Raw genomic sequence first — 27832 nt, 5'->3', positions numbered from 1 at the left:
TTCCTTGGTGGTCCAGTGGTTAAGAATCTGCCTTCCAACGCAGGGGACACAGGTTCAATCCCTGGTGGTAGAACTAAGATTCCACATGGCGGGGGGCAACTAAGGCTGCGCGCTCTACAGCCTGCATGCCACAACTAGAGAGCCCATGTGCCGCAACTAAGACCTGACGCAGCCAAATAAATAAATAATTAAGTTAAAAAAATTTATTTATTATTTTTGCCTGCGTCGGGTCTTCATTGCTGCACGTGGGCTTTCTCTAGTTGCGGCGAGTGGGGGCTACTCTTCATTGTGGGGCGTGGGTTTCTCATTGTGGTGGCTTCTCTTGTTGCGGAGCACGGGCTCTAGGTGCACGGGCTTCAAGAGTTGTGGCATGTGGGCTCAGTAGTTGTGGCTCGCGGGCTCTAGAGCTCAGGCTCAGTAGTTGTGGTGCGCAGGCTTGGTTGCTCTGCGGCATGTGGTATCTTCCTGGACCAGGGCTCAAACCCGCGTCCCCTCCACTGGCAGGTGGACTCCTAACCACTGCGCCACCAGGGAAGCCCACTAAATAAATATTTTTTAAAAATCATAAATATTAACTAAATTATTAGCTAACATTTACTGAGTCCCATTCAGTGTCAGGCACTGTGTTAAAATACTTCACACAGATTATTTCACTCAGTTCTCTGTATTTGTATCCCCATTTTATGGATGAGGAAAATGAACCCGAAAAAGGGAAAGAAACATGGCCAAGGCTACCAACCTGGCGGGCGGCGGAGCCTGGGTACCCTGCAGCCTCTCACAAAAGCCAGCCCAGGGTCCATGTTCCTAGTCAGTGTGGCCCCTGTCCTGGCTGAGGAGAGGGGCCATGTGTGACCAAGAGGCTGCCCATGAGAGGCCCATCCCAGGCGGCCGGGTGCCCTTACCATTTGTCTGTGTTGTTGATGAGGGTGGAGACCTGACTCAGGTACTCTTTGTCATAGACGACTATAGGCTCGGATTCGTTGATCTCCACGGGGTAGAAGATGGTGTTGAGGAAGGGCAGCCAGTTGATGGCGGGCGCCAAGGCCTGGAAGGGAAGCAGACAGCGTGACTCTGGCTGGGCTCTTCTCCTCAGAGCCCAGGACTCTAGGTCGTTCTTCTGAAGAAGGCGCCATCGAGTCCTCACCGCGGACAAAGCAAAGAGCTGGGCGCTGGCTGACGGTGCACTGGGCAGATGTCAAACCCAGGCTGGCTGACTGTTGTCAGAGACGCTGTACATAAAACTGTAAGGCACCAAATACCAAACTGTAACTTGAAATGGAATAAGAGGAGACACAGTGACAGCAGCGGCAGCCACTGTTGGTCAAGCCCCTCCAGTGCCAGGGGCCACCATGAGTGAAACACATCTTCTCTCAGTTGGACCTCATGACAAGCCTAGGCGGTAGGTACCATTATCCCCATTTTACTGATGAAGAAACTGAGCCTCAGAGGGGTCTGTAATGGATGTGTGTAGAATCTGGAGCCAACTGCCTGGGTTCATACGCTCACTAGCTGTGTGACCTGGAGTAAGTGGATGAGCCCCTCTGTGCCTCGGGATCTCATCTGAAAAGTGAGGCTCATCATCATCATAAAACCCACCCCACAGGGTTAGTGTGAGAATTAAACAAGTAATCCTGTCTGTTCTACTCAACATGTGGTCCTGTAACATCAACTAGATTCTATATGATCAGTCTTCTGTATGATTGGTAACTACAAGAATAACAGCAGTAGAGTGCATAGAATTCTCTGGTCCACAGCAGGTCTTTCTCAGCCATGGGATCTGGAAAAGCAAGCACAGGATGATAACCTCAGCAAGAGTAAAAACCCTCAGCTCAGCCGATGCCCACACAGGAAGCCAGTCAGCTCTATTTTAAGATAATTTAAAAGGAGCACCTGCACACAACCCTCCCCACAGAGGCACATGCCACTTTGCATAACTCTCAGCTCCCAGAGGGCTGCACTTGCCCTTGGCCCGCCTAACGGCAGCCCCACTGCATAGAGCTCCCATCTGTCTGTCTTCGGGGTCTCCGCGTCCACAGCCAGGAGTTCCATTTCCCACCAGGCAGCCTCCAGCCACACGAGCTATTTCTCAAGGTTCCAATTACTGTCTTGTGAGTGTTTTGATGACCAAGTGGCACAACTTTTAAAAAAAAACTGTGGTAACATAAAATTTACCACCTTAGCCATGTTTAAGTGTACAGTTCAGTGGCATTAAGTATAATATATTCATGTTGTGCAACCATCACCACAATCCATCCACAGATTTCATCTTGCAAAACTGAAACTCTGAATCTATTAAACAATAACTCCCCCATCCCCCTCCCTCACCCTAGGCAACCACCATTCTACTTTCTGTCTGTGAACCTGACTACTCTATATACCTCATCTGAGTGGATCCGTGCAGTATTTGTCCTTGTGTGACTGGCTTATTTAACTTAGCATAATGTCCTCAAGTTATACAGCTTCTGAATGGACTGCTCTAGTCCTATTTTCCCCATATGTTCTGTTCTTTTCAGTTCTTTTCAGTCCTGTAGCTTTAAAGGATGCAAGGTTTTTCAGGACTGCATATACTGTTACAGCAAAAATGCCTGTAATGTCAATGGTATCTGGTATTTAGCAAGCACTCAATCAATGTTAGCTATTATAATCATTGATTAGCTATTATAATCATTGCTCAAAGCCTCCCAAGAGTGGTCCTGGGACTGATTCCAAATTCTGTTCTTTGTTCCCTTGAAAATGGGCAAAATGCAAGACAAATAAAGGAAGGGAGAAATGCCTTATAAATGGCCTTCATACGGGAAGATCAATTAAGAATGTAAAATCAATCTGTGACATCGATGAATCTATAACCTGTTGGTAAATACTTATAATGTTCTCAGTGACAGAGGCAGCCATAAAAACCTCCCACTTGACAGTCTCTCTGGTTTTAAAGGGCAGCTCAGCTGCTGGGGAACAAGGACCTCAAAGGACTGAGGAGGGCAGGTCCCGTGGGCAGTGGTGTGCTGGTAAACATTTAACAACTGGCTCTCAGTGATGGCGGATAATTTGCATTCCCACCATGACCTATTGCAAACTACCCACAGAGTTGGGAAGAGCTGTGCCCACCTGCCTGGCACCAAGATGAGCTGGGAAGAGCCCTGTTTTGGAGAAGACCTAGATTGGGGTCCCCACCATGAACCAGCTCTGGACCTCAAGTCACTTTGCAGCCTTTCTCTCAAATGGAGACAAAAATCCCTGCCAAGGGTGGGCTGCTCTGTGCCTCTCGGGACAGCTTATGCAATAAACCGAGCTTCTTTTTTCCCCTAGCTTGTCCATTCCGCCCTCTCTTCCTGGCAGGAGCTCCTTAAGCAGGTGACCTCTGGGGCTCCCCATCAAATTTCTGTGGCTGCAAAGCTTGAAGGTGTCCAGGTGAGATGGTCAAACAGGGCTCAACACTTAGAGCCACCTGACAGTGTGACCTGCTGGCAAAGCCCCTGGGAAAATCGCCAAGTTTACAAAATGTCGTTGTTTATACAATTAACAAGAGCTTCATAAACTGCAGGTGATTGGAACTCTCTGATCAGGGTACAGATATAGGTGATGATAAATCCCCGTGTACGTAACACAAGCCTGTTCCTTTAGGGAGAGCAGGTGTTCTGTGCAGGTAAATTCCCACAACTCTGAAAACAGGGTGCATGTTGATTACCAAGATTTTCACATTTTCAATCTTTACTGCTTTAGTGAACACCTAACTTAAACCCGAGTGCCTGGGTCCATCTCCATGGAGACGGCTGTTTTAACCAACCAGGACATTCCACTTGTGACTCAAAGCCTTTGGGGCACACAGATGAGCTCTATTTTCCACACCCGCAGCCAAAGAGTACCGCTGGTCACCAAGCACCCAGCTCAAGTAGGCTTGCAAAGTGGGAGAGGAAAGAGGATGCCCCCAGGCTCTATCTCAGCTGAAGAATTTAGAGCAGAGGATGGGGCTCATTCCCAATCAACTTTTGGTGTGGAAAGTCCTAGAAAGGAACAGGAAGGTCCTCAAGCCTCTAGAGAAGCAACAGAAGGATGTTTGATTCATGGGTCTGAATTCAGACTCTGCTGCTGGGAGCTTGCCTGGAACCGCCGTGTATTCCTAGAACCACACTGTGAAAGGCTGGGGAGCCTTCCCTGAGCCTCCTGGAGTCTGGGAAGAAAACCAAATTTCCAGATACCAGGGAACAGAAAGACATTCTCTGTCCAAGGGTGGAATGAATCAAATTGGTTTAGGGCTGGCGACGTGGGCTGTCATTACTGATGACACAGGAATAATACTAAGATCGATTACTGTAATATGTTCAAATTGCATGTCAGTTTACAAGATGAGATCTCATCCTTTGCCTTATCTCACCGTCATGCAACCCCATGGGCAGGGCAGGCCAATTCTCATCCAGGACACCAGGCTTCAGGGGTCCAGGAATTCTTTAAACACTAGACATAATTTTTTTTTTTTTAGACATAATTTTTTTATATGTAACCATGTCCATTTCTTCTGGGAGACGCGCCACAGTTTTCAACCTGTCCTCAAAGAATTCTATGACTTAAAGTTAAGAACCACTGCCCCTTATGAGGGCAGGGGCTGTCCCTCATTTGTCTCTGTGTTCTGCAATGGAGCAGGTGTAAATGAGCAAGCAAAGCCCATTTTACAAGGAAGGAAACCAAGGCTCAAAGAGGGGGTTATGTGACTTGCCCAAGGCTCGCGGTGGGGCTGGGCCAGAGCAGTCTTCTGACTCCAAGCCCAGGACTCACACAACTCCAGGCTGCCGCCTCTGCTGAAATCCTCCCGACCCTGGCAGCTCTGTAGCTGGGAGGGAGGAAAAGCCTTTCCTTGCTTGCTTGGAAGAATAGAGCAAAAGCAATGGTGAAAAGACATCTGGGGGCAGAGCCTGGAAGCCACGCTGGGGCAGATGTGCCCAGGGCTACTGTGCTTTCTTGGCCACTCTCGGGCTGTCAGTTGGCTTCGTGGCCACTGCAGGGGGGAGAGGGACTGCTGGAGCCCTTCTGGGCTGAGAACTGGGCAGCTGGAGCAAACCAAATCATGTTGCACAAACAGCATCTCCCTCGACTTCCTGGCCTCGGAGCGGAAAAACAGTGCCAGATGGTGCCCAGCACAGGCTGCTGATCTCCATAACAATCCACTCAGCACCACTCCCCCTGATGCCAGCTTCTCTGGGGACCTAAAGGGCAGCTGGCACCCAAAAGGAGGCCAGGCTCTCTTGCCGTCATCCCCAGCCTTTGTGTGGGCTGCACCTCTGCCTGGGACACTCAGCCTGGCTCTTGCTCACTTATTCATTAGACTCAACCTCCTTGACGTAGCTCTGCCCCTGGCCCCAGTGCCCTGCTTCTTTTGCCCAAAGCACTCGGCAATGAGATTGAGCTTGTTTCCTCGTTGGTGTCCCTTACTCGCCTGGAAGCACGTCAAGAGCAAGGCCCCAAGGTAGCCCCACAGACACTTGTTGGAGCGAGGGATGGAGAGAGAAAAAGGGGTAGGGACCTAGGTGTTCTTCCCTAAAGCAGCAGAAATGAGCCAAACTCTAACGGATGGGCAGGACTCGGCTGGGCAGAGGAAGAGTGAAGCCTCAACACAGGTGGCCTGGACATCCTTCCGAGCAGGGAAGCATGGCCTAGCCAAGCATTCCTGGGAGATGGCAGGAAACAGGAATATTGACTAAGGCCGTTCTGCTGATTCCTCTGCGACCCCAGAGCCTGGGGGAAGGCTGGACACCAACATGCCACGAACTGGAAAGAAGGAACTGGCAGGCAATCAACTCACTACCTGCAAGTCCCAAGCAGCCACCAGGGGGCAGGCTTTGGTAGAGGCTGACCTACAGAAGAGACATCGACTTCTCAGAAGGGTACACCCAGTGCAGAGAGCGTCACAGTTCTGACCCCAACCCTGTTACAGCTCCAGGAGGTCACCAGGGGTCGTGGTCAGAAGCAGAGCTCCAGTAAGCCAAGCCTGAGTCCCGGTCCCAGCTCCCCTGTCACTTAGGAGCCTAGAGGCCTTGAGCACATCACCTAACCTCCTGGCTCGGAAAAGGGAGATGACATCAGAACCCAACCTTCACGTTTACTGGCTGTGCATCAGGCTTGATGTACTTGAGCTTGAGAGACTGGAAATGCCCAATCAATGTGAGCCAGTATTTTCACGACCACAGAGTCTCCCCAGGTAGCTGCGGTTTCAGAAAAGCAGCCTGGCATAGGGCAAGAGACTGGCTTTGGCTGGTCCCTGGCTGTGTGGCCTTCAGCAGGCAACTCTAATTCTCTAAGCCTCAGTTCCGTCTGTGAACTGGGGACAGCAACCATCCCTGCTTCATGGGGTTGCTCTGAGGGTCTGGTGAAGGGGGTGTAAACACCCCAGTCCAGTGCCCTCCATCCTGAATTCTGTGCTGTCTCAGCCTCCGCGTCAGCAGAGCTCAGCTACCTGCAGTTCGGCTGCCGTCACTTTGTGGTAGATGAGCTCCTCGTCCCGGCGCTTCTCCTGGGGGATGGTGATGTTGGCCAGCTCTGTCTCAAAGTCCAGGATCTGCTGCATCTGGGGCCGGATGGTGTCCTCGTCCCCTCCGCCCAGCAGCTTTCCCAGCTGGACCATGTAGTTCAGGTATCCCATCAGCACCTGTGGGACCCAGCACCCCCATCCGTCAGTGGCTGCTACCCACTGCCCACTGGACAAGGGGGGCAGGGCGGGGCAGGCCAGCTGCAGCCCCGCGCAGGGAGCCAGGGGGCTGGGGGGTTTCACCCAGGACACCCGCTGGAAACCAGCTTCAAGAATGGTTTTGGCAGTGCACCCCTTCTCTGGTTCCCCATGGCCCTCAGGATAAAGCCCACAAAGGTCCCCAAGTGGGTTGGTCCCTGCTGTCCCAGCCCATACTCTCTCCTGGACGCTCATCACATGGAAGCCACCAATGGGGCCATCGCTCAGTTCCTGGAACGCACTTCTGATCCACCCTTGCTCTACCAGGCCCCCAGATTTGAATTAGGTCCCCAGGTTACTTTCTCAGCTCACCCTTCCCTTCTCACAATTTATCATCATGCCTCTAATCGGGTGGTTAGTTACTTAACATCTGCCTCCCCTCCCAGACTCGAAGCCCCATGGGGCAGGGACCAAGCTGGTCTTGTTCACCACTATCTCCCTAGCATCAGCCACTTAGTAGGCACTTGCTCAATACAAGTGGGTGGAATCATGAATGGACAGTCGACGAACCTCAGGCCAGGTCTCCCTGGGACATCACGGGAGGCAGCCAGGGGGAGGGAAAGGTGTGGGCTTTGGAGTTATCGGATCTGGATGAGAATCTCAGCCTCACCACTGACGACTGGCTGTGTGACCTTGATAAAGTCACTTAGCATCTCTGAGCCTTATTTCCTCCTCTGTAACAGGCCAGGTAAAAATAATACCCATGTGACACATGAGGCGAATGAAGTTCAGAGATGTTCAGTATCTGCAGGGTTACTGGGAAGGCCAGAGGTGATGTGTATATAAGGTGGTGGGCGTTATCACTGCCTCGCTCTAGAATGGGGACAAATGACACCTGTCCCCTGTGCCCACGGTGCCTGAATATGCAAGAGCCTTACTCTAGAATGGGGACAAATGATACCCCTCCCCTGCCTGGGACTGCCAGGTAAGGGACACCTCTATGCTCCTCTAGCTTCAAAGACCCGCAGAGGTGTGTATACTGAGGGAACACCAAGGGGGATGAACTATGGAGAGAGGTGGTCTGGGCGGGAGCCACTATCTCTGAAGAGGCACACCTACCTTCTCATTCTCGGTTTTGTTCAGGTAATAATCCCTCGAGGGTAAGCCCAGGCCAGATTGGTCCACCTGAAGAGAAAGGTGGGGGTGAGAGAGGATCTCCCGTTGCGCACGCACACCTGCGCACGCACACCTGCATGCGGTCTCCGTCCGCTCCAGGGACAGCAGGCACATGGCAATGGAGGAGCAGCTCAGGCCCCAGGAGGAGCACAGGCTGGTAGCCGAGGCCACCCCTGGGATGGGCCCCCCAGCAAGGGGACAGACACATGTCGGGCTACATTCCTTCCCACACATGTGGTCAGCCGCAGGGATTTGGGGCCCTTCTGAAGGTCAGACGGAACCACCCTCCTCTTTAAACTCCTTCTAGCCTCGGCAGAGCACTTCTGCTTCATTAAACACTTCCCAAGGTGGTGAGCAGTCCAGAGCCACTCACGGCTGTGTCACCTTGGTCAAGTTGCCGAACCTTTCTGATCCTCAGGTTCTTTACCTGGAAAATAGGGGAACTATCTAACCCGCAGAGCTGGAATGAGGATTCAAGGAGAGAGTGCCAGTGAGGGCCTTGTTGGGTGCTGGGCAGGTAGGGAGGGTCAATCCCTGATAACTCCTATCAGACCCTTGGGCCACACCTTGACATACCTAGAGTAGGTGTTGCTATAGTTCATTTGACTGATAAGGAAATTTCATCTCAGAGAGGTTGAGGCACTTGCCCATGGTCACGCAGCGAGTGAGTGGCAGAGGTGGGTGGGAACTTAGCCTTCAGGACCCCCAACCCGGGTTTCTCGCTTCTGCATCTGAGGGTGGGCAGACCAGGGCTGGGGTCCCCTGGGTGTGCTGATACTCAGTCTGGGGCAGGCTCTGGCAGGAAGAGGTGGACTCAAAGCTATTCCGAGCAGAGCCACAAAGGCCAGAGACTGAGCTGGGGTGACCGGGAGGTGACTCCAGCTGTGCCCAGGACTTGACATCACTCCTGGGACCCACAGTAACCAATCAGAACCCCAAAGATTCACCTGTGCTGCAGTGACCCCACCTACCCAAGGAAGGCAAGCCTGCCCTTTCACAACTTTCCTGCAAAAATCTCACAGTTGGGAGCCCCCAGAAATAACCAAGCTCAGAAACCAGAAGCCTGTCGCCCAAGGGCAGCTCTGCCCTCACGGTCAGGCCCGGCCCTCTCCCCGGGCCTCCAGGCCCCTCACCTGGATCACATTGCTGCTGGAGTTCTTAGAGTCGGCGCTGACATAGACGGAGAAGAAGGGCGAGGTGCGGTAGTGGGATGTCACCACCTGCAGCGTGCCCTGGAAGTTGTCCTTGTCCCAGGGCCCCGTGATGTTCCAGCCCCCGAGCTGTGGGGAGGGAGGGGGGCCGGGGAGGGGATGAGGCGGTGTCGGGGGAGACCGGGTGTAGATTCTGACTCTGCGGCTGACTTGCTCTGTGACCCTCTGCAGTCCTCTGACCTCTCTGAGCCTCAGGAGTAAATGAAAGGGCTGGTCTGTCTTCCTTTTTTTCTTTCTCTCTCTCTTCCTCCCTCCCTCCCCCTCCCCCTCCCCCTCCCTTCCTCCTTCCCTCCCCCTCCCCCTCCCTTCCTTCCCCCTCCCTCCCTTCCTTCCTTCCTTCCTTCCTCCCTCTCTCTCTCTCTCTCTCTCTCTCTTCTTCTGGCCGTGCCATGTTGTGCAGCTTGTGGGATCTTAGTTCTCTGACCAGGGATTGAACCCACGCCCCCTGCAGTGGAAGGGCAGAGTCCTAACCACTGGACCGCCAGGGAAGTCCCTGGTCTGTCTTCATTAGGGGTTTCTGACCAGTCATGAAAACATACGGCGGCTGCTCCCTAGGTAGCTGGGGATGGGGATGGGAAGGAGACTTTTCCTGTACTCTGTTCACTTTTGCATACTCAATCACATGAATGTAATTCCTGTTAAAGCAGAAATTCAATTGTGCCTATAAAAGAAGGGTCCTTATTCTTTAAAAGTTTGGTGAGTTAAGGTCTACCAGAGTTTCTCTCTGAGTTGGGATGCTTTTCATCTCCTCAGTCTTCCCTGGTTGGGCACGTGCTGGCACGTGGGGCCTGTGCCAGCGGGGAGGGGCTGTCCTGTCCCAGATGCCCACAGCTCCCCACCCTGCTGCAGTGCCTCCCCTGAGCCCACCTAGGAGGCGGGCCTCCGGGGAGCAGGAGTTCCCCCGAAAACACCCATGGCCACCCTTCTGTGTGCACTGGGCAGCGCGGCCAGCCTCGGGCATCCCCCCGACCCCCAAGTCCATCCAAGGCTGACTGGAAGGTGCCCAGGAAGAAGAAGCCTCATTCTGCTCAGGGTGAGGGGGGGCCCGGGTCAGCGTGGCCCCCCTCACAGGGAGGGCTCTGCTTCTGATCCCAGACTTTCTGTTGGTCCTTCCAGAACACATCCCCCTCACACACAAACATGCCAGCTGAGGAAATGGAAGCAGCAACGTAGAGAAACATCTTCCCTGTAAATAGGGCCCTTGTCCCACTCACAGACACCCAGAGACACATGCATGTGACAGACAGCCCCATACAAATACATCCAGACATTCCCACCTACACAGAGATGTGCATGCACACACACACACACACACACACACACACACACACTCACTCAGACAACCTGACACACGCCAGCAGACAGACTCCATGATCCAGCTGGGTGAGGTGGCTGGAGGTGTGAGGTGGCTGGGCCCTGGTGGCAGCTAAGAGCTGGGGCAGAAGCCAGGGGGACAGGCTGGTGGCAGGGGCAGGAGGAGATGGGGGAAGGGGGAAGGGAGCAGGGGGCAGGGGTAGGAGATGCGGGGCAGGGGGCAGGGGTAGGAGATGGGGGACAGGGGGCAGGGGTAGGAGATGGGGGACAGGGGCAGGAGGAGATGGGGGGCAGAGGCAGGAGGAGACGGGGGAAGGGGGAAGGGGGAAGGGGGCAAGGGCAGGAGATGGGGAAGGGGGTAGGGACAGGAGGAGATGTGGCATAGGGGTTCACCTTCTCGATCAGCTCCATCAGGGGTTTGGCCTTGAGCTCCTCAATCCTGGTTTCGTTCATACATGCACGGTAGTATACCTGGGCCTTCCTTTCTGCTTCGCTCACACTGGCCGTGGAGTTTTCTGGAATGACAAGGGACAGCAGTTTGCAACACGCCCCCATTTGCACACTGGGTGGCCCTGGGCGAGTCCCTCTTGGAGCCTCGGTGTTCTGAGCTGCGACAAGAGCTGGGACTTGGGCCCGTGAGCGCAGGTGAGGCCGCCGCGGTGGGCATCTGACCGCCGTGGGCAGACTGGAGGGCTCCTCATTCGCTGAGCACAGGTAAGGAGACTGTGCTTCTCCCCCTCTGCTGGATGGGTTCTCAGACGTGCCCCTGGCCTGGCAGCACGGGCCACCCAACGGGAGGACAGTCTGCTTTCCCTGCCGGCCAGCGCGTGACCCAGACACCCCCGGCCGGTACGTGCGACAGAGACCTGTCTGGTTTTTTTTTCAGATCCCAGAGAACCTTTCTTGTGGTAAAGACAGGGCTTGGACGGAAGCTTTAAGGCCCCGTTCATTACAAACTGACTCTCCGCTTCTTCCTCAGAGGGGCCGGGCATGTTCATCAGACTGACAGCTGACTCAGAGGCCCTTCGCCGTGTCCCTTCCCGTCCCCCACAAGCGGCATCTCAGTCCCTGACACCGGGACACCGGGAGCCTCTGTCCCTCCTCCTTGTCCTTGGTGCCCTGGCCGGGATGCCACCCGCTGAGGCCACGCTCCTGCACGGGCACAAGTGGGGGCAGTGTCCCGTCTGCAGCCAGCGAAGGTGATGGTCTCCTGCTGTCCAGGGCACAGAGGATCTGCCTTTCTCTCAGAGCCCTGCTCCAGACCCCCACCCCGCCGGGCCCCCGGTGCCCTCCGCTCCCGCCGTTCATTTTGCCGCCCCGCCCCGCTTGGGGAACTCCTCACTGCTCTGGCCACTTTTCCTCATTTCATTCTCATCCCTTCTGGACCCCGAAACCCCTTCCTTTGCTTCTTTTTCCGGCAGAGCTTTATCCATTCATTCATTAAGCGGGTACTAGCTGCGCACTCTGTGTTAGGCTCTGTGCCAGCTTTGGGGACACAAAAGACAACGTCCCTGTCTCCATGGAGCTTCCTTTCCAGTGTGAGGACACAAGTAACAAACAAGTAAACACATAAAGAAAAAGCTCCCCCTGGCCTTCTGCATAGGATACTGTCAAACCCCACCCAGCCTTCAAGGCCTCTCAGAGGCCATCTTGCCTATGAAGCTTCTCCAGAGAGGTTCATTCACGAAGGGCCTCAACACTGAGCACCTACTGGGTGCCAGGCACTGGGCTGGCCACTAGGTTTCATGGACACGAGGAAGACCCGCTCCTGCCTCCAGGGAGCTCATGGTCAAATGGTGACACATACATGCCAAGATATGACCTCAAGACAACATAGTGCTTTGACTAACGCAAATGGTTCTGGAACCCAGAGAAAAGTCACGCCCTTTGGTGGAGTGGGGAGGGGCGGGGGGGGGGGCGTTTCTCCAGAGGATGTTCTACGATTTGAGCTGGTTCTGAAAGATGAAAAGTTACTCACCAGGTAGAAATGAGGGGAAAGGGTACTGGGTTTGGGGGGAGTGGACAGTATGAGGAAAAGCAAGGAAGCATAAAAGGGCACGGGAGAAAAGAATTGTTTGGTGTAGCCTGGTTCAAAAGGGCTGGAGTCATTTCCTGACCAGCCTAATTAGCTTTCCCAGCCCCTCTCCCGAGAGCTCCTCTGCCCCCCAGTTCTTACCATGAACAGCATCACGGGTGTCAATGGTCAGAGAGCATCAGCCCCCGTCTTGCTGCAGTCAGGGTGACAGCCCTCAACAGGGGATGGGACAAGCCTGGGGCTAGTTGAAGGGAGATACAGAGACAGAGGTCCAGGGGCCTGCGTGCCGAGGGTCTGTGGAGGGTACACACAGCCCTGGAGACCACAGGCAACCACTGCTGAGCCCTGGAAACACCCGAGTGTCCGCCAGGCCCTACTGGAGCATGAGAAGAGCCTTCTGGAGGGGGAGCGCAGACGTGGGGAGAGCTGACTTCGCCCTGCTCCTCAGACTCACGAAGCAGAACATGAGGGAAAGCAGAGCCCCTCCCAGGGGCCTCGTTTCTGTGACAACACCCGCCCCCAGGAGCTAGGCTTTATTTATTTATTTATTTTCCACATCTTTATTGGAGTATAATCGCTTTACGATGGTGTGTTAGTTTCTGCTGTATAACAAAGTGAATCAGCTATATCACCTAGGCTTTTGAAGAATCATCACTGCTCACCAGACTCCAGAAGCAGCATCTGACTCTCGCCATGACCCTGAAATGCCAGGCCAGTGTCGGGGGAGGCGTGTTCTGTGTGCTCTGGCCCACGAAAGGGCCTGGCATCTCCCTCTTCCATGGCCCCAAGGCCACCGAGATAAGAGGCCCAAAGAAAGACTCCCAAGGAACAGCCTGGCTGTGCCGATTACAGCGAGTTCCAGGCGGAACCCCCGTTCCCCGACACCTGTACACAAGCCCCATATGATCGCTGAGAGGAGGGGGAATGCATCGCCTCCCTCTCTCCTTCACTGTCAAGGTCAAACTTCCTTCCTCTCAGCTCCACACCCTGGCTGTTACCTCCGCTTGTTTCCCCACAAATGTTTAGTAAGTTCTGAAGGTTTGGAGGCTGCCGGGCTGGGTGTGGGGAGGCAGCAGGCAACATGGCCACGGGTCTGCCCGCACGGGGCCAGCCTGGCGGGCCAGGCAGACAGCAGTGCAAGCATCGCAAGGCATCTGATTGTACGTGGGGCGACTGCCATAAGGAGAAAGTGCAGAGGGCCTGGAGAGGATGGCAGGGGGCGGCCTGGGAACTCCCTGCCGGAGCCCTGGGGATGAAGGATGAGTTGCACGTGGAGCGGCAGTGGGGGCTGTGCTGGGGCTGCCTCACCCACTAGTGCCCGTCCTAGTCGCCCCTGTTCCCCCAGCACCGGCGGGCACACGGCGGCCCTCAGCCACGCCTGATGAAAGAACAGAGCTCAGGGTCTGCTTCTGATGAGGAAGGATGCCCTATCTGGGGGATGAGCCCGGTACCGCTAGAGGCTTGCACAGGGAGGAAATGAGGCAGGCCGGGCAGGAAGGGACAGGAGTGTGAGCCCCACCAGGGGTTAGCATGTGTCCTCCCCCTCCCTCACCCCGGCTTCCCACACTGACGCCGGCTGGGGCAGGAGCCCCAGGAGCAGGTAAAGCTCCTCCCCTGCCCCACCGCCGCCCTCTGGCTCCTGTGCCCATCGGGACAACCCATGGCACATTCTCCACCTCCTCTCCTTCCTCCTCACTCACAGGGCACCTACGACCTGGCAGGCTCCTTGGGGGACAGGAGCCGAAGCGAGATGGCCAGGTAAGAGGCCGCTGCAACAGACCAGGTGAGCGATGGAGCGATGGTGGGGCTTGGGCCAGGGTGACAGCAGAGAAGGGGTGAGAAGCAGGGGAAACGTGAGAGAAATAGGAGTCAAGATGCTGACAGGCTTCCTCGGCCTGAGCAAGGGGGTGCTAAGATGCGGAAACTGGGGATGGAGGGTAGGCTCGGGGACTGGAATAAGCGCTTCGGTTTTAGATGTTTTAAGTTTGAGATGTCTATGAAACATCCAAGTGGAACCCTGGGGGGAGTTTACAGAGCTGCTGTCTTGAATACTTTCAGTTCAAATAGGCACTGGAGTATACACATTCCTTAAAATTGCCTAGAAGGCCCTATAGCATGCATTCTCAACTGGGGCAATATTGCTCCTAACGGCGGGGAGAGAATTAGTTCTTGGATGGCAGAAACATCTTACTCTTTTTTTTTTTTTTTTTTTTTTTTTTGGCCGCACCGCACGGCATGCAGGATCTTAGTTCCCCAACCAGGGACTGAACCCATGCCCACTGCAGTGGAAGTGTGGGGTCTTAACCACTGGACCACCAGGGAAGTCCCCAGAAACATCTTATTGTTTTTATGCATACATACAGTCCAGAAACAAGCATACAGTAGTATATCTGTGGTATTAAAATTTTAGGGAGGGAACAGTCATTAAAAAAGGTTGAGAGACACTGTCCTGGATGATCTGGGCCCTGCCACCTCCTGGCCGCCAGCTCTAGCCTGTCTTCTGTTCCTTCCCTCTCGATTCCATGCTCCTACCCCAGGGCCACCGTGCTCACTGTTCCTCCTGCCGGCCACACTCTTCCCCTCACATCCTTGTGGTCTGTTCTCTCCCTTAATTCAAGCTTCTGCTCAAATGTCCCCTTCTCTGCAGGCCCATCCTTCCTGATCACCGTGGCTACCATGACCTCCCCCTTCTCTGGCCCTGCATCCTACTTGATTTTTTTCAAGGCCCTAACTGTTCACAACCATGTTATCTATTAACTCATTTATTTGTTTATTGTCTGTCTCCCCTGTGAGAATGTAAGTTCCACACACAAAAAAGACTGTCATTCCTCACAGGATCCTAGGCACCTAGGGATGCTGGCACACAGTTAGTGGACAGTATGTAACTGTTGAGTGAATGAATGAAGGCGTGTCTGGGAGTGCCACAGAGAAAGACATCCATCACTTCAGCCTGAGGGAGGAGGCTGGGTTTCAGAGTGAAGTCAGGCACGGTTAATTTTCTCCTGAGGAAAAGCTTGGTTTCCTTTAAGACACCCCCCGACCGTGTTTACTTCTCAGAAGTAGGGAGCAGCCTAGGAGGAATGGATAGGGCAGCATCAAGGACCCAGCAGCGGGCCACATTTTTGAGATGGTGGCACTTCCAGAGCCCCAGTGGTCTGGAAACAATCTGGCAGCCCAGGACCAGATAATAGGACTCCCAACTGCCTGGGTACTTCCTTTTAGGGACCCCAAATTCCAGAAACTTCCTCAGTCACTTCCCCAAAGTCCCCGAGAGGAAAGATAGCATACCATTTAATCGGCCCGCTTCTTCCTCTGGGAGTTTTTATTGGAACACCATTTCCCACATCACTCCTGGGGAGGAAACAAATGCTCCAGCAGCTGGGAGGCTACAGAGATGGGGGTTCCTGGGATTCTGTGGCCCTGCCCCCCCTCTGTGCTGCAGCCAGACCGGCTGGCCAGGAGCCTGTGGGGCCCCAACTCCACATCAGGGCAGGACGAGCATTTGTTTTAGATAAAACCACAGACACAATTCAGACAGTCACAGGGCTCAGGAGCCCCATCCGGTGAGGGTAAGAGGGGGCGCTGATAAGGCAGTGCCTTTTTCTGTAGAAGAACAAAAATCATGATAAGACCATTCCCATTTACTGGTGACTACTGCTCGTTAGGCTGTGTGCTGGGATCTTTTCATCACCACACTGACACCATGAGGTGGATACGGTCACCCCGTTTCATACAGAAGGAAAATGAGGTCCAGGGAGACGAAGGAACTTGCCTATGGAGGCAGAGCTAATGGGCGGCACGCCGGAATTTGAACCCACGCATTTTTAAGCCTCCCGGAGAAAATGAGCTACTTCCTGTGTGTGTGGGTATGGCTGCATGTGTGTATCTTGTCACAGCCGTTTCCACCAGTGGGTGCCAATTTATAGGCAAGAGGCTGGGTGACCGGTCCAAGGTCACACCAGTGAGTGGCTGAGGCCAGAGCAGAGGCCTAAGCTCTCTCTGCTTCCCTTTCCTCTTCTGCAGGTTGGCTTGGAAAACCAGAGGTAGATCTGAAGCAGTCCAGCCACCCCTAAGAAGCCCCGGATACCCACTCCCATCCTTGGATCAATTTATCAATCAGCCCATCTCACCACTCCCCAAACATGAAAGAAAAAGAAAGGCCTGCTGCTGCAGGCGTGATATTGGATAGAAAGCATTTCAGATGCAGAGCTTGTCCGTAGAATTTCCAATGTGTACAGGAAGATGAAACTACATTAGACAGTAAATATTGGAAAAACAGATCAAAATGAAAATAGAAGAGATGTCACAGGGTGACATGATTAACTGCCAAGTCACTGACATGGACAAATTTAATGCTACTGGAATGATTCTGTTTGTATTTCTCAGGGAGACCGGTGTCAGGAGTGGAAGAAAGGGAAACCACTAACTTTTTCTTTATGGAATCTGTGTTACTTGAATTGTTACAACAAGCAGGCATCAATTTTTTTTTGCGTGATTAATCTTAGAATATAAAATGTAGTAAATATGACAAGTACACAAAATATAACTGTAGCTCAAGCCCGGAGAGGCCCTTGGGTATCCATAGAAGGCATAACGGGAGAAGCAGGTTTGACAAAAGTCTTGAAGGACTGGGAGGGGTTGAGGTAGGTATTCTAGATGGCAGAATAGTCTGTGCTAAAAGCAGAATCTGCAAAGCCTAAGGCAAGGCCCAGCCAGAGGGGTGACGGGTCCAGCGGTATCTTTCCTCTGATGAAGTGAGGACACTCTTGTCTCCCCAGAGCCTACGAGGACAGCCCAAGCTGGCAGCTTGGGTGGATGGCAGAGTGTCTCTTGGGAGAGGCATCTGTGCCTCATGCAGCTGAGGTCACCCCCCTCCAGCCAGCAGGCAGCCAGAACACGCCACGGTGGCCCTTGGCCCAGTTCAACCCACCTGCTACAGATCTGCCTGGATTTCCTCTGAGGGCGCCAGTGTAAACTCACTGTTCACAGAAAGAAGTGGCTTGCCCAAGGTCACACGGCAAGCTGATGGTAATAGCTGTCCTGCCTGGCCAGCTGACACAATCCTTACTGGCCTCTGAATTGTCCTTCTTCTCCTAGAGAAGCCGCCCCCCAGGCCAGCCTGGACAGCGGGGCGCCCCTGTGTGCTCCAATCCCCGCCAGCTCCAGCTCCCTCCTGAGGCCTGCTGGCTGACCCCTTTGTCTTGGGGGAGCTGAAACCAGCCTGGCCTTAAGCCCAAGAATGCACTGGCCCACATTCCTGCATATTTTGGTCACCCACTCACCTACTTCCTGCCTCTTCGGGAGTTTCCAGGTATCAAAGTCCCAGGTATCAAGGCCCATAAGTGAGGCGCCGTATCCAGACCGGTTTCCGGGACTGAGCCCGGGGAGAGGGGTTGCCAGGATATGCCTTGTGGGGAAGCTCTCGGTCACTACGACATGAGGTGACCCCAACTACTGTGTTCATGAGGTCTCGGCCAGGTCTTGCCTGGCCTGGAGAACGAAATCAAGCAGCCTTGGGGGAAAGGAGGTTGGCCAACCATACTTGTGGGCTGCTCTGTGACCTCTGTGTGCACAGCAGAATCAGTAAAGAAAGAATACAGGTCTGAGGCCTCACAGATCTGGGGCTGAATCCCAGCTCCACCATTTCCTAGGAAATATGTTTCCTCTGTATTTGTGAGTCTCATCTGTAAAATGGGCACATACTCCATGGCGTGAATAAAATAATACAAGTAAACAACCCAGCATGGTCATGGATACACCCTATCCCTCCTTTCCTGATAAGAGGCTCTATCAGTGCTTCTATAAGAAATAAAATAAGCAATAATTACTCTCTTCAACCACCCAATTAATCCTTAGAACACTCCTGCCAATGCTCGCAGTTAGTTCCCACTTCATAGGTGAAGGGCTGAGGCAGGCTGAGCAGCCTCTCTGTAGTCACACAGCTTGTAGGGAGATGTCTGGGCTGGAGCTCACCCACCACCACTGAGAAGGGCAGTCCTACTCTGCCGAGCACCTACTAGGTGCCAGACTCTGTGCTAAGCACTCTGACCCATCACAGTGAGACAATACCCAGAGTAACCTTGAGTGTTAGGTGGCACCGTTATTCCCATTTCACAGATAGTGAAACTAAGTTGTAGAGAAGCCGGGTCACTCGTCCAAGGCCACACGTGATAAGCTAGCATGCTAGGGCTCGCTCCTGATACCACCAGGCCCCGGCCCCGGGGTCAGGGTTCTGGCTGCTCCGTGCCCAGCTCAGTGCACTCCCCCACCCCTACCTTGACCCTCAGGGACAGGGGGGATGTAAGGCCAGAGCCCAGGACTGCTGCCAGCGGGGTAGGGGAGGAGGATGGGCTCGGTCCTGGCCTAGACCCAAGGTCTTCCTGATAAGACCCAAGATCCTCCTAGAACCAGCAGGATCAGGACCCACGGGGGTCCTACACAAGGGCCAGTTCTGGACCTGACTGGGGAGTTGGAGGGCCCGTCCGCCTTTCTCCCCCATCCCCTCTGGGTGCTAACTGCTTCCCCTGGCTGGAGTCCCTCTTCATCCTGGACGGCAGGGTGTCCTTGGCAAGTTTAACTTTTCTCAGGTTCCTCATCCATAAAATGGGAACCGCAGTTCCTAAGTCCCAGGGTAGCTGTGAGGATTACGGAGGCAGTGGATATGACGAGACTGGTACAGAGCACGGCACATAGCAGACACTCAGCAAGTGCCAGCCTCTTTCCTTCTTTCCTTCAGACTCTCAGAGCTCCGTGCTTCCTGCAGGCTCTCCCCAACAAGAAGGGCAGGGAGCCGTACTGCCCCTGGCACCTGGTGGAGGTGGTGTGGGACAGGGAAAGGACACGTGACCAGGAGTCAGGCAGTCCCAGCTCTGCCACCTGCTAGCCTGTCTTGAGGAGCTCTCTGGACTTCAGTTTCCTCGTCTATCAAGCGGGGTGAGCAACAGTTTCCTAGCTCCTACCCTACAGGGTCACATAGGGTGATACCTACAAAAGAGTTCTATAAACTGAAAAGTACTGGGCAAAGGTCAAGGGTAAATAATAATGGTAACACCAACACAGACAGCAGCCACCACAATACACCTGGCCCAGGTAAAGCGCTTTAAAGATATTTTCCCATTTAATTTTTCCAAACCTGGAGGAGGCATGGTTCCCATTGTACTGATGAGACAAGAGCCCAGAGAGGTTATGTAACTGACCCAAGATCACACAGTAAGCGGCAGAACCAGGACTTGAACCCAGGTCCTGGTGATTGAAGCAGAGGCACTAGCCCATCTCATTATCCTATCTGGACTGTTCTGCTTTGGTTGATGGTCCCTGCCCAGTCCCTGGCTGTGTCTTTAGGTGCTGGGGAAGCGACATCCCTGAGTTCCAGTCTGGCTACCACAGGCATGTTTGCCTTTAGTTCTGAAACAAAAGGCTGGGTCCCCTTGCAAAGGCACCCGGGTAGCATAAAGCACACAGGGGGCTTTGCTGTTCCTGACATATGGGGTTCCCTCAGCCCCGCCTTCACACACCACCTGGCTCTGTCCCTCAGGGAGACAAGCAGGCGGCTGCCAGGGGGCCCTGCCCAGCAGCTGCTGGGGGCCAAGAAGTGGTGGGTGGGTTTTACCCTGCAGCAGCCACGCCCCCTGGAGCTGAGGTGGGGAAAACAAGCAAAGGTCTCCTTAACCTAGTTTGCTTATTTCCACTTTCGTCTTAAAGACACAGTTGCCTGAAATTCATAATCATCAAATTAGACTCTTTTCCTATCTCATGGGAAGGTTTCTGTCCCTTTGGGAAGATCTGCCCCCTTTTAGGTATCTTTTTCAATTTACCTACTTTTGAGTATCAAGATGCTTTTTTTTTTTTTTTTAAACTGAATAAGTATTTGTCAAATCTAAGTTCTGTCATTGGTGGATTAATTGACTGGCTTTTCATGACCTAGCCTCTGTCAGCATTTAGTCCCAGGATGGGGCAGGGGCCAGCGGGAGACAGGTATGGTGAAGGTCTCGGCCCTGAAGGGTTTAAGTCGGGACCTCTATAAGTTACAGCACAGGGTGTTTTGATTCCACATGGAGAAGCACCCAACAGGCAGATGTTAATTCAACAGACATTAACTAAGGATACAACTTCAAACAAGACCAACATAGGATTCTAACCTGAGGATGAAACAAACAACCAACAACAAGGTCAACTAGAGGTGCTGAAGGCCTAACAAGGTATAAAGAGAAGAACTTTGGTTAGACGGCTTGTCACACAAGCTCGATTACCATGAGGCCAAGGAAGACTTCTGCCTACAATGAATAACTCTCAGATAAAACCGTTGTTAGAACTCTGATCAGCTCACAACCTTAAAATCTGATCTAGTGTGCTCAGCCTTCATTCCTTTTGCTCATAACTTGCAAAACTCACAGTCAGTACTAGTCAAAAACTAAGGCACAGCTTAAAGCCAGAAGAGCAATGACCACAGCTACCAGTTCTTATGCGCCTACTACATGTCACACATACCACGTTAATGCTTCAACACATGTGCTCTCTAGTTCTCGAACCTCTGCAGTTTGGGTATTATTCATCCTGTTCTCATAGATGAAGAAAGTAAGGCTCAGAGAGAAGTAACTTGCTCAGGATCACACACCGAATGATGGGGCAGACATTTAACCCAGTCTCACCCACTCCGCAGCCCTTCGTCTCCCCATCCTGCCAAGCTCTTCCTTCAACCGGGCCTGGCCAGGTAGGTCCAGCGGACAGCCGTCCTCTGCAGCCCGTCCACTGGTCCCGCTGCTGGGTGCTTACCGAGGGGGTGCTTACCGAGGAGGTGCTTGATGATGGCTTGGTTGTGTTCCCAGAGGTTGCTGAAGGTCCCCCAGCGTGAGTGGCCGTCAGGCACGGGGTTGGCTTTGATCCAGCCGCCACAGGCATAGGTGAAGAAGTCCTGGCAGGGGTCCACCGTAGGGTCCATGGAGCTCAAGATGGAGCTGGTCACCGAGATGCAGGCCTCACTTAGGCACACCGAGGGGGTTCCTGGCAGGGGTCAAGGACAAGAGGCCAGTGAAGGGCAGGCAGGGAAGAGGCTATGGGAATATAGTACAGGTGGCCTGGGGCTCTGGGGTGCCATGCCCCACCCCAGCCCTGACCAAACAGATTTGGAACTGGACAGTCACTAGACCACTACGGAGAAAAGATTTCAGTAGATTTACGATCTCCTGACGTGTAAAACAAGACTTCTGTCTAGCTGCCTAAAATCCCTTCTATGGCTTTAAAAATTACCCAGAACCAAGGTGCTTCTTTTAGTCAGTCCTTCCTTCCACAAATATTCATTTATTTCTTTATTATTCCCTGATGTTCAACAAATTTATTTGCTCATTCATGCATTCATTTATTCAACAAAACAATTACTATCTTCCAGGTTCTTTGCAGAATGTGTGTGTGTGTGTATGTGGTGTGTGGTGTGTGTGGTGTGTGTGTGGTGTGTGGTGTGCGTGTGGTGTGGTGTGTGTGTGTGTGTGGTGTGTGTGTGGTATGTGTGTCTGTGTGTGTGGTATGTGTGTGTGTGGTGTGTGTGTGGTGTGTGTGTGTGGTATGTGTGTGTGTGTGGTGTGGTGTGTGTGTGTGTGGTGTGTGTGGTGCGTGTGTGTATGTGTGGTGTGTGTGTGGTGTGTGTGTGGGTGTGGTGTGTGTGGTGTTTGTGTGTGTGTGGTGCGTGTGGTGTTTGTGTTGTGGTGTTTGTGTTGTGGTGTGTGTGTGTGTGGTGTGTGTGGTGCGTGTGTGTATGTGTGGTGTGTGTGTGGTGTGTGTGTGGGTGTGGTGTGTGTGGTGTTTGTGTGTGTGTGGTGCGTGTGGTGTTTGTGTTGTGGTGTTTGTGTTGTGGTGTGGGTGTGTGTGGTGCGTGTGGTGCGTGTGTGTGTGGTGTGTGTGGTGTGTGTGGTGTGTGTGTGTGGTGTTTGTGTGTGTGTGGTGTGTGTGTGTGGTGCGTGTGGTGTGTGTGGTGTTTGTGTTGTGGTGTGGGTGTGTGTGGTGCGTGTGGTGTGTGTGTGGTGCGTGTGGTGTGTGTGTGGTGTGTGTGGTGTGTGTGTGGGTGTGTGTGGTGGGTGTGTGTGGTGTGTGCGTGGTGTGTGTGGTGTTTGTGTGTGTGGTGTGTGTGTGTGTGTGTGTGTGTGGTGGGGAGGATATAAAAGGCATAGTCCTTTCCTCCAAGAGTTAATAATTTAGTTGGGGATACCCACATTATACAAGAAAAGTAAAAAGACAACAGTAGGAGAAATGTCTGTTATTTATTCTACCAACATAGACGGAGGATATTTAGTCCACGCCAAATGGGTGATGCAGACAATACGGTGCCAGGACTCAGGAAGAAGGAAAGAGTCTTAGGAACAGAAGCAACTATGAAAAATCATTCCCACTGAGTACAAGGCAGCAGAGTTATCTCACTGAATCTTCAAAAAAACAAAAATGAAACAACCCTAAGAGATCACTTTGCTTAAGGCCATCTTTACATATGAGGAAACTGGGGCACAGAGAGACTAAGTACCCTGCTCAGTGGCCACTGGGGTTTGAACCCCAGCCTCTCTGCTATGCCTGCCATGGGCCTGGAAGGGAGCCCTCCCGGTGATGACTGGCCCAGGAGGCAGGGCAGCCGCATCTGTCAGGTGCTGCCATGAGGAGGGATGGGAGTTGGCGCAGGTGGGCAGTGTGGAGGGCTGCCAAATCCTCCAAGTGCCCCCAAAACACAGTGAGCAGAGGAACCAGCTTCCTTTGAGCCGGTTCTCCCAGGACGTGGGGCAGAGGCAAGAGGAGGGGGCCGGACTCCCGCAGCGAGGTTGGTCGGTGGGCTCAAGCAAAGGAAGCAAACGGTGGGCAGCCTTAGCCGTGGCCCAGCCCCAGGTGACGAGATGAAGCTGACTGCAGGAGACAGAGGCTTGTGACGAAGCACGCAGGCCCAGCCGCACCGCCTGCTGACCCAAGCTGACCGGCAACAAGAGGGACTGTTTCCTGATACGGGGGCGACACCCCCGTTGGAGGATGAGGACGCCGAGGCTCTGAGCAAGTGAACGGAGCAAGGTCGCTCTGTGGTGTGGGAGCGCCCGGACTGACCCCACTCCAGGCTGCTGCGGCAACGCCAAGGCCGGGGTTTTCCCACTCTCCCTCACCACCCCTTGGCCAGTCATGCCAGGGGCTGCTGCAGCCCTTCTGGCGCGTTCGGTTCCCCACTGCACAGGGAGGAAGGCAGCAGGGCAGGCGTCGGGGGCTGTTTCTTAGACCTGGGTTCAAATCCCAGCTTTCTGCTTCTGGCCTCGTGCAAGTGGCCTCGCCTCTCTGAGGGTCGGTTTCTCCGTCTGGAGATGAGGAAGAACAGTAGAACCAGTTTCATGGTGATGATGATCTCATGGCTGGGCGGGGGACTCAACTCCCTGGAGTCTTAGGGTCCAGTGTTCCCAGGCCAATCCTCAGAGAGCAGAAGAGAATGCATGGGCTGGCAGGGTGGTCTTCCTCTCACTCGGAGACACAATGCCAGCTGGGGCTGGGCAGCCTGTGTGCTTATTAACATCTGATGACAAACCCAAAGTCCTGAAGGCTGACAAAGGGCTCAGAACGGTCGCACAACAGCACAAAAATCAGGATGACTCTATGTCGAGGTAATTACTTGTTTTGAGATGACCGTACAACAATTAAAGATTATTGAGCCCTTAGGCATGAAAATAGAGAAAGGAAATGGTAGGGGACATGGCACCATTTAAAATATCTCTAAATGAGATCTTTGAGTCGCATGCCCCACTTCCCGACCAAGGGAATGTACCAGAATCTTTATGGGGGCAGGGGGTGGGGGGAAAGAATTTCTGTGTAGTTTGAAAAAGCCTATTCACTATTATAACTTCATATTTGGAAAAGGAAAAGAATACCTATTGTTTTTATACAACAAACTGCAGGAAGTAAAGCTTGACAAATACTTTGCTGGTGGGAAAACACAGAAGCCAGCTGTTAAGAGAGTGATCCTCAGGGAGCAAGACACATCAGAATGTGTGTGTGTGTGTGTGTGTGTGTGTGTGTCAGAGAGAGAGAGAGGTATTTGTAGTTATCACAGGGGGACTTGGTTTTAAAACAAAATAAGCCGGCCCCCAGGAATCAGTCTGAGAGGCCTGAGCTCTTCACTAAGCACCTAATCTGCTAGGCACACTGCAAGGTACCCAGGTGGTACTTAAGCAATAATCACTTGATTATTTAACTATTACTGGTTTGTAGATGCTTTACCAACTATCCTTGGCCTAGCAGGTGCTTAATGTACATTTGATTAATTAATTCATGATTTCCAGGCCCCCCTAATCTCCTGTCAACACCTTCAAAAACTCAGCTCAGGCTCCCTCTCCTCGGGGAAACCTTCCCAGACCCTCATCCTTCTCTGCGCCCCTTGGCTGCCTGTGTGTCCGCTATCTGAGAACAGACCATGCTATGTCATGGCCGACTCCTTGTCTACATCCCCCACTAGAATGGGAGCCTGAGGGTAGAGCCAGCATCTTACTTGCATTTATAGTTCCTTTGCCAGGCATTGAACTTGGCACCTAGCAGCTGTCCAATACATGTTTGTTGAATGAATGAATGGCTGAGTGAATAAAAGAGCTTTGTCCAGCCCTTGGTCACCACCTGTGGATGCAGAAAATATTTCTTCCCTTTAGGACGTGCATGATCCGTCGAGCAGGTCCCAGATCCAGCTCACAGACACTCGTCTGCATGGTGCCTGGCCTCGGCACTAAGTAAGACACTTCAGAATATTTTCCAGAGAATTTATCGTTTGTTTTGCTGCCACTGCTTGCAAAGCATCTGTAAGTTTCTGGAAAGGATGGTGCAGCAGGAAGGTGGATAAATATGTATTTAAGTGCCCAGACATAACTTAAAGGTGAGTCTTTCAGAATCATCAGAATTTGCATTGACTGATGTTTGCACAGATGTGGCTGATGCCAGCCAGCACCTGCTGCTGGGTAATGAAGTTATTGTCAATATCTGGGGTGGCCGCTGCTTTCCCAGGCCCAGGCAGCTGATAAAGACACATGAATTGGCTCAAGGGTCACCGGATCCCCGGCCCAGCTCCACCCTGGGGGAAGAATTCCCCTCACCCAGGTCCAGCCTGGGGAAAACCCTTCTGCAGCCCTGAGGTGGAAGGGACCGACAGAAGCAGGATTCCTCCCTGTGGGCCCCACCTGGCAATGACAGAAGTGTTTGGGGCCCAATCACTAGAAGCCAGGCCTTGGGGGCTCCCTTCTGGTTTCTGATGGAGAAACAGCCTGGGAACTCCTAGGGGCAATCTCAGGGCAATACTGCCTGCTGGAGCCTAGCCTGCTCCCCATTCACAGGGCCAAGAGCTGGGCAGACGAGGCTGGCTAGGGCCTATACTTCCCGGCAGGGTGTTCTGAACTAAACCTGATTTAGGATGAAGCAAGATGGCGGCTGCAGCAGGACTTCCCTGGCGGTCCAGTGGTTAAGGCTCCACGCTTCCAATGCAGTGGGCGCGTGTTCGATCCCTGGTCGGGGAACTAAGATCCCACATGCCTTGTGGTGTGGCCAAAAAAAAAAAAAACGAGGAAGATGGCAGCTGCAGGACAAGAGTGATCAGTAGAGAAAGGCTGTTCCCACTTAGTCCTCCTTCTTGCTCTTTGTTCATTCAATCATTTACTTATTCATTTTGCAAAGTATTTGCACATCTATGGCATGCAGGCACTATGCTAAGCACATATGGTTAAGAAATCATGAATTAATTAATCAGATATGCATTAATCACCTGCTGTGCTAGGCGCATTTGGTAAAACATCTACAAATCATTAAATAGTCAGTTAAACAAGCGATTATTTCTTAGGTACCACTTAGGCACCTGACATAGATTAAGTACTCATTAAATGTTTGTGGAAGGAATAATGAATGAATGAATGAATGAATGAGTGCTTGATCCAGGAGGGATGTAAGGATGACTCGGATGAAGTCCTGCCCTCCCTCCAGGCCCCCAAATCCCTTCCTCATCCCAGTGTAGCATGGCCACCCACGCAGGCCAATAAATTCACAGTGGAGAAGGCTCAACAAAACCTGCAGTTGATGTTCCCCGATCCTGTGAAGGTTCACCATCGCTCTGATGGGATGAGTACCAGGTGACCAAGTTGATGGGGTTAAACTCTTGGCAAAGCCCCAGAGGCTACTCGACCAGGTGGGCTACTGTCATCAGAAAGCTGGATCTTGGGGCCCAGGGGAGAGATCCTGGAATTGACTGGACTCCCATCCTTATTTTTAACTTGGATCTGCCCTTTCCAGGTCCATAAGAGCTTATGGATCATTGATTCTGTGTAAGGCACTTGCTACATCTACTCAGCCAGACACAGAGAACCAGCCTCAGGCCCCTGACAGTGGGATCGAAGTGGGGTCTGATCATACTGCTATACAAGGTAGGACAGAGAAATGAGATGACAGAGGTACACAAAGGTCCCTGGTTCACAGAAGGACAGCTTTTCTGGGAGTACTAACCCACCCTGGGGTGCACCATGAACTACAAAGCCTGAGCTCTGGGGCCCGCCAGCGCACGGTTGAATTCCAGCTGCCCCACTCCCTCTCGCACTAGCCACATGACCTTGGGCAAGTCACTTAGTGCCACTGCCTCAGTTTCCTTGTGCGGAAAACAGGGCCAGAAGCAACCACACCTCACAGGGCTGCTGTGAGGAGGCAATGAGATTACATCCGTAAAGGAGAGGCCTGGTATTTGGTACATGGAAAGTATTCAGCAAACGGAAGCCATTATTGCTATTTTGTTGGAACTAAGGATGGAGGACAGGGCCAGCCCATGTGTCGAACCAGCCCACATCCTAACAATAATAGTACCTGAAGCTAAGGCTAGAGAAAGCCTATTGGGCACCAGGTACGTGACAGACATCATCTCGAATCCTCAGAGACATCCCCAAACTGAGCACTATTTTCTCCATTTAAAGTAGAGAAGACACAGGCTCTGAGAGATTGAGTGACTTGTCCAAGGTCACATGGACAATAAGTTGCCAGGCCAGGATTTGAACTCATGTCCTTCTGACCCCAAACCCTTCACATCACCCATCTGCCCAGCTCCCAGGTCTTGGTCTGTTGCAGCAACCCCAGCCTCCAGACCCAGCTCTTTCCTTGGCCTCGGAGGCCAGGCCTGGCTAGACTGGGGAAGCCCCCTTACACAAGTGGACAGAGCCTGGGGCAGGAGTGAGTGAAGCCCATCACGCAACACGGGGGCACCTACTTGTCCGGTACTGGATGCCTAGAGCTGCCAAGCAGGCCACCATTCCTGCCGCCAGAAGTGCCACCAGCACCACCAGCCGCTTCTCCAGCTGGGTCCGTGCAGCCCAGCACCTCTGGCCACTCCGGGGGCTTCGGAAGTTCACCTGTAGGGAAGGAGACAGGTGGGGCGAGGAGAACGTGAGCCCAGGGCCCCCACTACCCAGGAGGAGGGGGCTCCAC

General features: G+C 53.0%; 1 protein-coding gene across 2 annotated transcripts in view; it reads right to left on the bottom strand.

Annotated features, from left to right (window-relative positions):
* The window catches only part of ECE1 (endothelin converting enzyme 1), a 120018-nt gene that overhangs the window by 25615 nt on the left and 66571 nt on the right, over nt 1–27832 (bottom strand). For both annotated transcript variants that reach the window (XM_082448843.1, XM_082448842.1), the window contains exons 3-9: nt 27615–27756; nt 21176–21388; nt 10747–10868; nt 8962–9108; nt 7772–7837; nt 6443–6634; nt 903–1045 (exon numbers count right to left, since the gene is read on the bottom strand). In XM_082448843.1, coding sequence (XP_082304969.1) covers nt 903–1045; nt 6443–6634; nt 7772–7837; nt 8962–9108; nt 10747–10868; nt 21176–21388; nt 27615–27756 — 1025 coding nt within the window. The remainder of the gene's footprint in view (nt 1–902; nt 1046–6442; nt 6635–7771; nt 7838–8961; nt 9109–10746; nt 10869–21175; nt 21389–27614; nt 27757–27832) is intronic.

Source organism: Balaenoptera physalus (genome assembly GCF_965194825.1).
Source record: "Balaenoptera physalus genome assembly, chromosome: 1".
In the NCBI taxonomy this organism is placed as follows: Eukaryota; Metazoa; Chordata; class Mammalia; order Artiodactyla; family Balaenopteridae; genus Balaenoptera; species Balaenoptera physalus.
The sequence above is the reverse complement of the archived record's forward strand: the minus strand, read 5'-3'. Positions and strand labels throughout refer to the sequence as shown.